Here is a 15357-nt window from a genome sequence, read left to right as displayed (position 1 = left end):
TTGTTTATTTCTTGGTTAATCTGAACTTAGAAACAGTGCTCAACATTTGTGATGTGTCTGTGCAATACAAAATTAAACAGAGCTAAAAGAACACAGCAGTGCACAATATTTAAATTGATTTGACACAGTCCCAAATCATATCCTGTCCTGAACGCTTTCAGCAGTTGAGAGAAAGTCATTTGTTTTGGCTCTTTGATGTTGTGCAGATGCCAGCAGAGCGGCTTGAGTTCCTGAAGCTGTGGTACCGAGGGCTCATGAGACTCAGTAAAGCGACCAGCACATTAGAAAACGTCTTCCTAAAGGAAAATGAAAAGGCTTTTCTTCCCAGTTTTGTTTGTATCTGTTCTCCATGACATCCAGACAACATCGACCAACTCTGTGGTATGTATTTTTGTTAGATATCTTAAAATTGCTATTATTTCCTGTATGGAAAAAAAAACTGAACCAGAGCACTTGAATTTAGTTCTAAATTGAATTTCGTCTTTGTATGTGCAGTATTCATGTGTTTTAAAGTTTGCATTACTTAAAAAACACAAGATGCATGGAACTGTTTGGTTACATAGATGAGCTACATACATACATATATGCATCCACTGTACATATTTAAGGAGACATCTGTGCTGTAAAATATTTTCAATTCCTTTTTACTTTCTTTCATTCTTCTAGATGTATGAGTGAATAGAAGGGACAGATTCACATTCACACTTAGGGTTGCCTCTAATGATTTAAGCAAACTCAAAACAGAAAGCAAACTTTGAAGTTTCATTGGATTTTTGTACATAGAGAAACAGGAAACAGCTTGCATGTCTCTGTTCAACATTTGATAATTAATTCCAACCTTAACAAACTTCAAATTCTCCTGGAGTAAAGAGGAGAAACATAACAGTTGTTCTTGGTATGTGTCAACCCAGTCTGTAGTCTAATGTATCTATAATTGTTAGATATTTCTGTGATCTGTTAGATTTAAAATTAGGAAGAATTTGCCACAGTATTAACTATGATAATTTATATGCAAAACACATTAGGAAATTCTAATGCAATGTCACCATTAAGAATCTACCTAAATACTGAAGCTAATCTCCTGAGAAGAAATTGATTGTTTCTGCTTCCAATGTGCCATGCTAATGGGTTTTCCCCATTCAAGTATTGAGGTCTTGTGGTTTATGGGGTATATTCTTTAAACCAAAATAAAAAAAATGTCAGTATGGTGTTGTGGGTGACATACAGAGATTAGTTCTCCTTGTTTGCTATTTGAGGGATGAGATGTTCAGTTCTATAATAAAAAGATAAACACAAACTAGGGGATACAAGAAAATGCATTCCTGCCTGGGTCCTGGCAAAAACTTATTCTTGGCCAGCAGGCAAAAAGTAAAAATATAAAACAGTGTTTCCAGAGACATATTTAAAGATACAGCTCACATGAGGAACTAAGTAAAGCTGAAAAAATATTAAATCCACTTACGCACTGGCTAAAAAATTAAATTGTCTACCTTATGATATTTTATTAATGTCATAGTAACAAAATGAAAAGAAATAAAATGAAAAATGTGTTTCATCAGTTCATTATTTTTGGAGGTACAGGAGATTTAGCTAATCAAAAACATAAGAGAAAGAGTTCACTTGTTTACATTTTAGATTAGCGGGTAGCTATAAAACTTTATCAAATGCATTGGTTCAGATGATCTAACATAAGCCTATGTGATCCCGATCGGTTTGGCATGATTGAAAATGTTTTCTTTGTCTGCTAACAGGAAATCAGTGAAAGGAGTTCAGCTATAAATCAGTCTACAACGGCAAAGGGCAAATACCATGGTGAAAACATGAAACCCAGACTCTCCAAGCCATCAAGAGAAAACAGGCATGAGACCTGCCTTACGCAATGTGAAATGTCAGCAAAGCTCATGAAGGAGGAGAAACACCTGATGTGCAGTACGTACACTGAGGACTGTGGACTTGACTTCCTGTTTTTAAAAGTAAAGTGTTCACGGAATGGGTCTGGCTGATATCCACTACCAGTGTACCCTAAACGCACAGATTAATGCAGTTCTATCTATCTTTTTAAGGAAACTTACACCATTCTCTTGTTTCCTACACGAGGAGCACAAGGAAAATGATTAGAGGCATGATGGAGGATCACCAGAAATCGCTGGAGTTTCTTTCAAGCCAGGCAAGCTATAGTGATGTACATTTTCTTGCATGAGATGTGTGGCAGTTAGGAATGGATAACAGCCTCAAAAGAATCCAAACACAGTTAGACTATTTTCATGGAAATGTAATGACTTTTGCCATTTCAGAAAGTACTAGTGACATATGAGAGTGTTTTTCGAGCTTATAAACATGTAAAGTGTTTATGAGTTCTTGATATGCCTTAGAGGAATTGCCTTAGGGGCAATAAAGATTAATTCAATCAGTTTTATATACACCTGTAACTTTGCTTTTATTTTCACAGGTAAGAGAACTGATGAACAAAGTTCTGACACTCAGTACAGAAGTCTTAAAGAACAACATTGAGCCATTTCCACATAAGCCAGTACAATCACATGGTAAGGTCATACATGTACCTCTCTCATGTTAAAGCCTAATTTTTAGTCTTTTCTACACTGGTCACTGATGTATAAAGCCAAATCATTGCCAAAGCTCTTGACTATGAGTGTAACTACGACTCCTAAACTTGTACCAGAAGGTATTTGGAATATTGATATAATTGTTGTGAGCTATGAAACTGTGTATGTTATTATTGTGTAAACTGGCTTTCCCAAGAGACTTACGCAGGGCCTCCAGCCATAAATGTATATACTGTATGTATAAATGATATACTTACTGTATCTATCTGTATATACTACGTTTCAAGAAGATGACTGTAACGATCTTTTATGATTCCTAAAGGGATAATTTGTGTAGTGTTTTTGTTAATTAAATTATAAACTTAATTAGAGAATAAATAGTGAATATAATAAATATGTGGTATGAGAGGTAAATCTAAATGTAATTAAAGTGGAAAACAAAGTTAAACGATTGATTGATATTTTTTGTCCCACAGGTGAAACATCTTTCTGTGTCATTTACAGTCTGATTCTGCTAATATTTTCATGTTGATTACTGTTTCTAGGGCGTGATTGCAGTGATATTATAGATACAGTACACTCCATTTCCAAAACTCCAAGTGGTATTTACATTATCCAGCCAGAAGGACTTGACTATCCATTTGAGGTAACAAATAAACTATGTTGAAACACACAAAATGACAAAAAAGACAAAAACAACAAAAACAAAAATTGGTTTATTGGTTACAAATTCATTTGAGCCATCTAGCCCATTTAGGCTGTTAGTAGTTAATTGATCTAATGATCTCATCCAGTTGTTTCTTGAAAGAAGCCAGGGTATCGGCTTCAACAACTCGGCTGGGAAGTTTGTTCTGTAATCCCTCAGTTCTTTGGGTAATGAAGTGCCTTCCATTCTTAGTTTTAAATGCACTTCCAGGTTGTTTCCATGTGACATAAATTATTTTAATCTATTTTCTATTTAAAAGTTAGAGCCATGAGTTAACAATTATTTTAAGTTAGCCCTTAAATGAGTAGTTGAATGTAAGTGTGCATTTCTACCCGTTTCTGTTTTCTTAAGAATATTTGGATACATATGATTCGCTTTTGTACAGCCTCAGTGATGTTCTTTAAATCTGTTCATTCAATTTTAGGCAGGCCTGTCAAACATCTGGTTTTAAATATTAGGCGTTTGGAAGAAAACTAAAAATAACTAAAGCTATTTTTTAACTGCAGGTGTTCTGTGAAATGGATTATATGGGTGGTGGATGGACTGTAATTCAGAGGAGATCAGATGGCCTCATTGACTTCAAAAGAGAATGGTCAGAGTATATGGATGGATTTGGGCACCTACCTGGTAAAACATAATAACTAAAGTGACAGTAGTCATAGCATGCTGTAGAATAAGATTACATAAATTATATTTAAACCGTCACGCCCTTTACACCTAGAGGGCGCTCTACTTCTGTCCAGTTCTTAGTTCCCTGTCATTATTCATGTCTTTCTGGTGTGTAGCACATTTACTTCCTGTGTCTGCTCTGCTCCTGGCTCAGCACTGAGGGTACGGATGTCCTGAGACCCGCCTAGCAGCAGGTTGCTCCTGTCCGTGGCCTGAGGGCATAGGTTTCTTTCCGACATCATCTGACCCCCTGAACCTGGACTAACCCCTGTGTTGCCCATTTTACCGCTATGCATAAGGTCTCTACTGCTCTCCTTTTCACTCCACGGCATGCCCTTCCGACATCCGTGACATAAACATAGCGATGTACAGATTAATTTTCCGAACTGAAGCCCGCAGATCAGGCTGAAAGAATCCATGATGTAATAGTTGGATTGAAAAAACGTGCTAATGTTACAGGAAACTAGCTAGAAGGTGACCGTCTCTCTGTGTAGGAGAGCACTGGCTGGGCCTTCGCAAGGTCTACCACATCGTGAACCAAAAGAACACAAACTTCCAGCTGCACGTGGCCCTCGTCTCCGATGACGACACTTCCTCCTACGCCTCGTACGACAACTTCTGGATAGAAGATGAAACCAGGTTTTTCAAGATCCACCTGGGCCGATATGCAGGGAGTGCAGGTGAGAGGAACGCTGTTCTTTCATCACAATTTGCACATTTTCTTTTTCTTTATTGCTGTATATACTAAAGAAGTTGCTTAATTTTTTTTTTTAGTTGTGTTATCTCATACCGAATACAATCCACAAGACTGTTGTCATTTTTTTTTCCCCAGGAGATGCGTTTCGAGGATACCGCCAGGAGGAGAACCAGAACTCGATGCCGTTCAGCACGTCGGATGTTGACAACGACAGCTGTCGTCCCTTCTGCGTCTTCGATGGCCAAGCCGTGGAGAGCTGCAGTGCCAGAAACAACGGTACAGGCTGGTGGTTTAACCAGTGTGGAATGGCCAATCTCAATGGCGGAGCCCCGGATCTGGAGCGTGCCATGCAGCCCCATATCCACTGGGACACATGGACTCTGAATGGCGTCCCAGTCAACATCAAATCTGTAACCATGAAAATTAAGAGAGTCTACAGTCCCTTCTTCAAATAATTCTGAGTTACAGTCAGCTGCTGTTTGGTACTTTGATTGCAATCCCAAAGGGAAATCAGTAAACAAATAAAAATAATCTTCCTCAAGTAAGCCAGTTTCTTTTTAATGGTAAAGTTAAAGCTAAAGAAAAAACTTTTTAGCCTATGACAGGGTTTGAAAATACAGTATGATAGCAGTAGTAGGAACTGTCTTTGTATTTTGGGATTTTTTTTTTCATGTGAAATTACAGGGTCTATGATGTTCTGGTTTTTAGACCAGACTTTTAAAACAGTGGTATCTATAAGTTCGGTCATATGGAAGGATATTCCAAAGGTGAGGAAGTAAGGTTCCTTTCTGCTAGAACAGTGGGCTGGAGAGAGCTGATGACAAATACTAAAAATGAACACATATTTTATTAAATTAAAAATCAATGAATGCAGTTATATTTGACTAATATATGTTATATTTTCTTTCACATTTGCTCTTTTGCTCTTGAGTGCTATGAAATTTAATACCATATGCACAGTCTGTAATAGGGAGGGGTAGTTGTAGTCATAGTTGAAAGCACCACTTTCCTCTGATCACAATGCCTGACGTGGCAGAATGAATGTAGGGAGCATATGGAAGTGTTTAAATATTTCTTTGGCTCCAGGTCCCCTTTCATTTCTGAGCTGAGTTCACAGGGGGATCATCAAGTCAAGGGGACTACTGGGAAGGAGGCCGTCAGATCTGATATCCTTATTGTAAGTCTGGGACGCTATCCCTTAATTCTATAAAGTCTATTATCTCTCTTCCCATTAAAATCGTCATATTTAAAAAAAACCTAAAGTGAAAATCATAGTCTTTAAGATCATATGGAAAGTACCAGGTCATTAGCATTTAAATATGGAATAGTTTCTTAGGCTGATGTAATTTCCAAATGCCCTGGCGAATTCATCAGTGGCTCTTGGCGTTGATCACACGTTCTGTATTTCCAAGAAAGGTACTTTTAAAGTAGCCGTCAATATGAATTTTTGTATTGACATTTAATTGTAATTTACTTTAATAACTTAAGATATGATATAGCTTGGAGCATTCGAGATTTTTAATAATACTGTATCTTAGTCTAGATCAAGATATTGACCAAAAATAATAAGCTGTGTCTCTCTGTCACATGAGAAAACCCCCAGCATCCCTCAGACACCAGGTACAAATGTAAAAGTATTTGGTATAGTTAGATTTTGCTTGCTGAAGACTTTGAGGAATTAAGCATGCATTTTCGTTTGAAAAAAACAGCGGCAAAATAGGTTACTAATACTAATAATGTGCACCCAGAAAATTCAAGTTACTTTTACCCCCGTGATTCTTTTTAAATTTGCTTACGGGTCCAGTTTATCTGTTACAGGTTGTGTCCATGTGCTAAGTTAACAAAGTAAATCTGAACATTTGAGAAAAAGTGGGACTGGAAAGGTTTTTATAAAATGAAGTTTAGAAAGGGGGAAGGTCAGTGTAAGTACAGTAAGTGTTTACCCGCTCACATTTTTACATAATTTAATTAACTTGAAAACAAAAAACAAATACAAATTACCTACAGTCCATTGTATAGAGTATTAAAACAGTTCCACACTACCTTTTGTATCCATGAAAAGGGATATATAGTAAACTGGCAAGGCAAAAGTGCTGCAATTTCTTTTTTAGTCTGCAGGGGGCGTAGCACCACAGTAGTTTCTGAAATACCCATTGAAAGCTGGATTGTTTGTTATAAGATTTTATTTCAATGGTACAGGTAGATGACTTCCAACACTACACCTCTATCTTACTAGAATTTTATAAACGTTGACTATTTTTAAATCTTATGATTATTGTATCCATCCCAAAACAATTACTTTGTAGTATTTTGCAAAATGTTAAGGTTCACCTTGACATTTGAGAACATTGTGTAAAATGTTAAATAAACATTTATTTGCTTTCTGCAACAATAATTTTACATCTATCCCCTACTGCTAATTTAGAACCCATTTTAATTAAACTAAATATACAGGAGGGTGGCATTGGAGTGCATTGGGAAGCCTGGTTACTTCACAGCGCCAGTATCCTTGGGTTCAAAGCTGGCTCTGTGTGGAGTCTGCACTATGGCAGTTGAAACTATTGTTTTCCAATAACCTATGACAATATTTCAAGATGATCTGTGTGAGATCCCAGACTTAAATGATAAATCAATGCTTGCTGTAATAGCCACAATACAATTTGCAGCTCTTAAATGTACAAATAATGGGTACCAGTAATGGTAAAAAAATCCATTAGGCTTCAACGTAATAGCTTGGAATGCTCCATTGTGTTATTTTGTATCACATTTTTATTCATTTAAGATGGGCATTCTTTCAGTGGCCTCAACGTGTTACCAAATTTACTGAGCAATTTGCTAATACATATATTTAAATACACTGTTTGTCTGTTTTGCTGGAAGAAATGTGCTGCTTTGCCCATAAACATTTCTCATGAGGTTGAGTGCTGAATATAATATTAGATAATCCATCACTTTTTTTGCTCTCTAGTTGTCTATCTGCAGAATAAGCGGCAAACTGAACACCCATCTCAGAGTTAGTAATGAGAGACCTTTCGTTCTGGCGTCATGCTGGTAATGTGGGCGAATCATTGTTCCTTCTGATAGGCATTGTTAGTATAATTAATGTACTTCACACAGCGGTATAATTTTGCAGATGCTCATAGCTTGTAAGCACCAGGGAAATGACCCCAGTCCATACCAGTCCTTACAGATACAGATTTCTGTATCTATTGTAAATGTAAAATTGCAGCATGGACTTGTGGCGGCTGTTTGTGTTTTAAAGCTGGAAAGCTCAGCAGCACACGTGCTCTTGTAAGACTAAACACAGAGCAGTTACTGCAGAGGGATTAAATATAATTGCAATGATCCATGTAAGAATGACTAAGCAAGTCAAATTGCAGTGTTTGCAAGGCAATTTAAACAAAATGAACAGTTAACCAAAACCAGGGGAGTCATGGGAAGAAACTAACATGTGCAGGATGTCGAACTGACAAGCTGGTAGCACGCCAGGGGCAAATCAAATAAGAAAATTAAAAAACAAATCACAAACTGAGGTGTATCGTGTTTACAGTTCAGCTAAGGTTAAAGGGAGTAAAGGGAGAAATTAACACTCCTTAACATGTAAAAATAAAAATGAACAAAGTTTACATCACACAAGCTGAAAAGAAGAGGTCAAATAAACAAAAGAGACACACACAAAGTAAGCCCTACAAGTAACAACTAATATCTCTCACTTCAGTAAGCCACTTACACAATCTTAGAAATGACACCGTTAATTTGTAATGATAGATGACATTTCACAGATGAATTTTGATCTTGTATTTGAAAAATAAAAAAAGGCGCAGAAAATATGGCTTGTAGGGTAGCAACATCATAATGGACTGAAGCTGGAGCAATTTTAGCTATGACGGCTCTCCCTGAAGAAAGGAAATTACAAGATGGTTTGCACAGAAAATGGAGATTTAACTTGATTTGCTCATTGTTTACATGACTGTGTAATGCCTGCTCATTATAACTGGGTTTGGCTGCTAATTGGAGTTCTGTTGTCCAAGTCAGAGCACACCCTACTCTCTTTAGATATGGTTTCTCATTCAACAAGGGGCATAATTTTAACTCTGCAAAAATTAGCTGTCTAATGCAACTAGAAGAATCTTTGGTTCAATGGCAAATGAATAGCAGTTTATCAAGTTCTCTGCTGCAATACAGGGACTTGCAGTGCTATTGTGTACCCACATATCAAAGAAATGTAAATATCAATTTATATTATAGCTTTTGATAAAAAAGCCAGTACGTATAAAAATACTTTTGGTGATATAATGATCTGCATTTTAGAAATATTTATTCCTTAATGCTTATCTATAATCAGGGTTTTATCCTGGTGAGACAATTCAGTCCTGAAAGCACAATCCATGTGAGGCAAGTGTGCACAGCCTACCTTTACGCCACAAAGAAATCCGCAACATAAAATTACATGGAACAGGCTACCCAGCCATGCTATTTAGGCCAACAAGAAACAACTGGATGAGATCCTTGGATCATCTCACAACTGAATGGGTTAGATAGGCTGAATGGAATCCCTTCCTTTGTGACCTTTCTTATGGTCTTTGGTGAAGACCTCAGTTAAGGTACTCATTTGAGGGACAGCACCTCCTACAGGACTATAGGAGGACTTGCGTCCTGTGGTCAGTGTTACTGTTCTGAAATGGACATTCTGATCCAACTCTTCTTTTAATTCAAAGCTGTCAATATTAGACAACCAGGTGGTAATGCTGCTTTCGCTAAGAATATACGTGTGTTGTTACTGAAAAAATAAAGTGAGAATCTTTGTGTGCTGTTATCTGGGAATAAAATGCTACATTTATTCTAAGACAGCCATGCTTTGCAGCATATTTCAGCTGAAATAGTAAAAATTAAGCATCTTAATACAGAACAGAATGAAGTATACAAACCAAACAATGAGTCTTTAATTTTAAAAAGCTAATAGAAAAGATAATCTGATCAATAACAACTCCTTGAATACAGACATTTTTCTCAAAGGTTCGTATTTTGACTAAAACCTGCTTATCATCCAGGTGGATGCTGCACATTGGTGGTGGTGGTGGGGAGTCCCCATTACCTGTAAAGCGCTTTGAGTGGAATGTCCTGAAAAGCGCTATATAAGTGTAAGCAATTATTATAACTATTATTATTAATGGTGACCATATGAATGCAGCCTGGGAAGTAGATTGAAGTTATGTAATCAGAACTGGTGGCAGATTCATTGTGCAATTAAATATTTTCTACAACTAATTTACATTATTTATATATAACGAAATGACTTAGTTCTTCATTTCAAGTGGCTTTCATGACAGACAAAGAGAGACAAGTGATGAGAGACACATACTGTACCATTCCAAAATTAGAAATGTAAATATTAGATTTATAGATAGCTGTTATAAAAATCGTCTGTGTAATAAGATCAGATAACCTGAAAACAAACAAATTATGGAAAAGTTCCCAAAATATTTTTACAAGTTCTAGTATTATTTCAAGTCTCGGAATTTTAAAAGTATATTGTCTACTTGGTTAACATGTTCAGTCATACTTATTTACACATTTTAACTATGATATAGTACCAACAGCATTTTCACAATAATAGAATTAATGTACTTTTTTCATTTCTATAAAATAAAGCTTATTTTTACTTTGTGGAGCCAACTTAGTTTGAAGTATTAATAAAGAGTACAAATTTAAAAATAAAAAACTCAATCATTTGCAAATACAACTGAAATTATTATGTCTTAATAGATAAACTCCAAAAACGTCTATGAGAAGCAGGTTTCTTTGAGCAGAAAATATTTTATTTTGATAATAGGAGTAGCTACTGTACATCACACACATTTCCAAATTGATGCGTTTGTGTTATGTTCAAAAGTAATTATCTCACATTTTAAACAAATAATATACCTCTCATTAAAGCACTAATGATAAATAAACCATTGTCAGAAAGAATTAATTACATTTATTTGTTAATTAGTTTGGTAACTTAAGACATACTAAGTTTGGAGTTCCTATACTATTTCTGTTGCTTGTGAAGGTTTAGAATAGATGAATAGAAAAAAATCTCAGCTTTTGAAAAGAAAAATATGATTTTTTCAGCCCCTTTTAAGACCTTAAATAACATTTTCTTTGCTGATTCACTCAAAAGTAACGTTCTTCCTTATATGTACTTCTAATGTCCTACTTAAAATCATCTACTGTACATATCTGAAATTAAACTGCCTTTTAATACCCAACACTGAAAAAGATTCAAAGGCCGTGTATAGTCATTTAGACTGAATTTGATTTAAAAAAAAGGAAAACTTTTGCATGGATCTAAAAATATGAAAATATTCTTGACATGCCAGGTTCACATTCATATTTTCTGTGCAAATATTACTTCTGATAAACCACTTGCTCTTTCTGTTTGTTGGTACAGTATATAGCTTTCAGACACTTTATCTTCAAACAAATGCCTTTCATTGCCTTATTTCCTTATAAGCTAAAAAATAATCCTTTATGCAGTAGGGTTAAGATATTATCAGTCAGCATATGTTTGAAATGAGAGATTGTAAACAGCAGCTGGTTTGAGCCCTTAAAAGGCCTGTGAATCTTTTGGCTTTAAATCCCTAACATTGTTATGAAATTTCCTCCAATGTACTGGAAATCTCAGCTGCATAAACAATTACTTCACATATTTTTCTCAATTGCATCAATAATTAGAAAACATACTTTAAACTGTGTCCAAACTGTACACAAGGCTCTTTCAAACACTTCATTTTTGAAAGTTGGATTTTATTATAATGCATAGAGTACCATTACTCCTTTTGGTGTTCTCGAGAATGGCTTACAGGTTACACAAGTTTGAGTGAGCTGCATCTTACCCTCTTCCTTGCGTTTTATAAATGATTTAAACTGTAACTGTGTTGAAATGGGTATTTTGATGTCAGCAGCTTAGGTGCTCTGTCAGTTCTATTCCTCGACAAGAAAGACATGTATAATGTTCAATTATGACAGCCTGGGCCTGGCTTTTAAACAAAACAATCATGCTGTATTCAAGGACCCTTTTACTGAAAACGGGGCAATACTGCATACATAATGATACATTCATAATAATACATGATACATATTGAATGTGCACTGTGTGGATTATCTCTTTACGTAATTCTTTCTGGCTGTGAGAAGCAAAACTGAATACCTCTGGGCAGCTGGTCTTTGGCTGAAGATGTTATGCTGTGTGCAGGAAGTGGGGATAAAAATAATTTGGTTGCATCTGCAATGGCCATCAATTTTTGAAGAAACAAACAGAAACAAATCCAAACGGTGCCTTCCCATGACCTTATTTCCACCTTACCTTTGACCCAGTGTAATGGCAGCACCCTTCCATGGATGTCTGAGATTCTCCTGGTCTGCAGAATTTAAGCATTAAGAACAATATTATGGTTAAATCAAACAGAGCATTTTTTTTTGGGGGGGGCTTGTTTTTTTCTGTATTTGTGATGTAAACAGGGCAATCTGGGGGCTGTGTCATTGTTCTAATTATGTTGCTAGTAAATGAGTTTTCATGCTGTTATCATGATCTCTGGAGCCAGTCAGCTGGAAATGATTTATCCACACCATGCTTTCATCCAGGTTTTAAAGAGCAACAAGGAAAAGGAATAAGATCTCCTATTTCAAAGGAAATCAGATTAGAAGTTAGTGGAAGGATAAGGCTTGGTAAATCTCAACTAGTCAAAGATGGCCATTTAGAGTTTTTAAAGATAGCAAGATCAAACACAAATCCAAGCACATTGTCAAATTGAAAGGGTAAATAAATACAATCAGTAATTTTGTGTTTACACCTGGCTTCTAGGCCAATTTGGGCATAACGTTATACTGAATCACAGCATGGCAGGAAATGGCAAGGAATTAAAAGAATGATCAGTGGCACATAAGCAGAGTTAGGAGAAAGAATTAGGAGAAATTCACCATAGCTTGCTAAAGCCTGAAATGCAATAGGTTATTTAATGATCATGTCATGGTGGTGTATTTTGCCCTTCAGTAGATATAGTGTTTTTTTCCTCAGAGTTTTTCTGTAGCAGTATATATTTTCACTAACACCTTCTTGGAGCTTTTGTTAAAACCATAATTCTTGCAATGGACCCATGACTCTAAAACAACAGGAAGCACAGAAAAATGCTGCAAATATATGGAGTGGAGATTCGGAGAGATATTCATGATATTAGTGTGGTAAGTACATACAGTCTTGAAAAACAACTGCTTCTATGTACTGTGTTAGCTGAGTATTTTACTGTCATAGCTGGGAGTATTTAATAAAAATACAGAATACAGTGGTGAATAAACTTAAACCTGATATTTTTTCAGTGACTTAATAGTTGTCCTTTAATCATATAAACAAAGCTTTTAAGAAGCCCACAATGAAGTTTATTTTTCTGATTCTACTTTTTGTTGACACAGTTTTAAGGATTAGCTGCTATTTTGTTATTTTTAAAAATTATTGCACTTTTTATGTTTCTCATGAAATACTGCTTTCACCTTCTGAACAACACAGAAGAATTTCCCCAGAACAGCAGAAGTAATGCAGCCAAAGTTTATGTTTTGTGTGAATATATGGATCTTACCTGGGTACTTAGTGAGCACTATATTATATATATACAATATATACAATAACAGTCTATTATGAACTTGCATTTGGGATATTGTATTGGGCATGTTTCTATGAAGGACAGAGATACTATGTTCCAAATAGTTCAGGTGGGTAGCTGCGTCAGCATGTGTAGGCTGCAAACGAACAAGTAAAGGTTTATTCCATGCTGAAAACAGAAGTAAGCTTACACCCGAAGAAGGCTCCACAGCTGAAACATTGTGTTTTCTTTCTTGTTCCTATGTTCCAAATGATTCATGTCGTAAGAACTCATATATCATAAGGTTTGCAATTGACAAGAGGCATTTTAGCCCATTTATCTCAGCTGAGTTTTAGTTTCTAATTGATTCAAACTTTAGCTTGAGAGAGGCTGGGGTATCATCTTTGACAACATGACTGTGTATCTTCTTTCATACTCCCACAATACTTTCAAAGAAGTGACACTTATTCCCAGTTTTAAAAATACTTTCTTGTAGTTTCCACTGGTATCCTCTTGTGATTCACTGTTGATTATGAAGAATTTCATAAGAGGAAAATTAATTTTTAAGTTTTTTTCAAGAATTGTGAAATGTATAAAAATGTGGCCCTTTTTCATAGTCTAGGGAAGTCTAAATTAATCGGAGCAGATTTCTCATTTTGCACACTGAATTCAGTATATTTAAAAAAATCTATATGTGTAAAATATCACAATGAGAGTTTTCTGGCCAATTTAGTGCATTCCCTGTAATCTGTGATCTTATTAGTACGGCAGTAGTAAATGTGTGTGTTGTTTGCTAGGATTACACTGCTCTATAAAATCTTTTCTGGCTTATATGTATTAAATTATCACAGTTTTTCCAGGAAAAACTTCAATTATCCCAATACCAATACTTGTTTGTTTTCCTATAGTGCTTATTCTGCAGGAGCTACACTCAGCCTAGGTCAGAATGACTGAAAGCAAATTGTACTTATTAGTATCATTGGGTAAGGCAAGTTAATAAGCCATATATTGCAGAATCTTGCACCGGCCCAGGTATACAGATTCACATTTTAAAACTAAATATTTAGGGCACACTTTGCAGTTAATTTCTCTGTTTTTCTGTTCTTTATGGACCATTTGATTTTGTACAAATTACTTTAACAGATGGGGGATGGATTCATTTAATAAAATCCTCTGACGGCAAAACTCGGAATAAAAATGTTCCATGACATTTCAAAAAGTATGTTCAATCTTTTCTTGAAACTACGTAAAATACAGCCAGATTTTTACACAAATTAAAAGGAATAACCTGTTTTGGGGGGCTTTTTCCTGCATAGCATTATCGTTGACTGATATTGAAATAAAGGTTAGGATAATGAAGCTTGCTTCAAATGAAAAGTTTAAGTGTAATTATAAAAAAACTCAGGAATGGTTTTCAAAAGCCTACCTTGGTCTAAATGTTATACTGCACTTATAATGAGGTATACAGTCTATTTATGCTACTTGTGTTAATTTTATTGTTTTGTGCAGTCTTTATATTATCATAAAATCGTCTGTTGTCCAACAATCAAAAGAAATCTTGAGGACGTGCATTATTGCATTATCACAGTGCCTTGTTTTGATGTAACTCTGTTTTGAGATCACCTATCCCACTCTTCTGCGCTTCAGAAACATATGACACACTCAACTATGATTGGTCAGTTTTTGAATGGGCTTTCATTAGGATAATGCACAGCAGCAACAGAAAAGGACACTATAGAGTTCTTTGCTCACCTTTGAATGTGCCAATTAAAAAAAGGTTGTGTTGCACATGGAGGGGGCCCCCTGTTGGTCAGTTGTCTAGTTTGCCCAGCCCCCTGAGTGTCAGTGCCACACCATGAAGGTAGGGCTTAACCATTATTCTGTTTCAGGCATCCCAGTGAAGTGATATTAGACATGCGGGCCAATTGAAAAACTATTTTAAATGGCTGTGTTATGCTTCCTGGATGGTGTTCCCATCCATTGCATTTGGCATTTGACAACCAGGGTGGGTTCCCACACACACAGTTTTTCACAAGACCTCCAGACAACCCCACAGGAAGAACAACCCCAGAGGGGCTGCAAAATCTACTGAGTTTAAAT

The 15357-nt window shown here is 35.9% G+C and overlaps 2 protein-coding genes across 2 annotated transcripts in view; both read left to right on the top strand.

Annotated features, from left to right (window-relative positions):
* Positions 1-204: 204 nt before the first annotated feature.
* angptl5 (angiopoietin like 5) lies at positions 205-5173 on the top strand. The gene is made up of 8 exons (XM_088921021.1): positions 205-381; positions 1752-1929; positions 2064-2167; positions 2450-2543; positions 3110-3210; positions 3777-3897; positions 4434-4619; positions 4772-5173. The coding sequence occupies exons 1-8, from the start codon at positions 307-309 to the stop codon at positions 5089-5091; spliced, it is 1179 nt and encodes a 392-aa protein (XP_088777147.1). The 5' UTR covers positions 205-306; the 3' UTR covers positions 5092-5173.
* A 7381-nt stretch (positions 5174-12554) lies between these two features.
* LOC148830368 (short transient receptor potential channel 6-like) overlaps positions 12555-15357 on the top strand; it is a 39640-nt gene continuing 36837 nt past the window's right edge. The window contains exon 1 of the mRNA XM_088921932.1: positions 12555-12862. The gene's annotated coding sequence lies outside the window, so the exon portion shown is untranslated. The remainder of the gene's footprint in view (positions 12863-15357) is intronic.

Source organism: Atractosteus spatula, chromosome 7 (assembly GCF_055471065.1).
Source record: "Atractosteus spatula isolate fAtrSpa1 chromosome 7, fAtrSpa1.hap1, whole genome shotgun sequence".
NCBI classification, from domain to species: domain Eukaryota; kingdom Metazoa; phylum Chordata; class Actinopteri; order Semionotiformes; family Lepisosteidae; genus Atractosteus; species Atractosteus spatula.
Note: the sequence above shows the minus strand (reverse complement) of the source record. Positions and strands in the feature narration are given on the sequence as shown.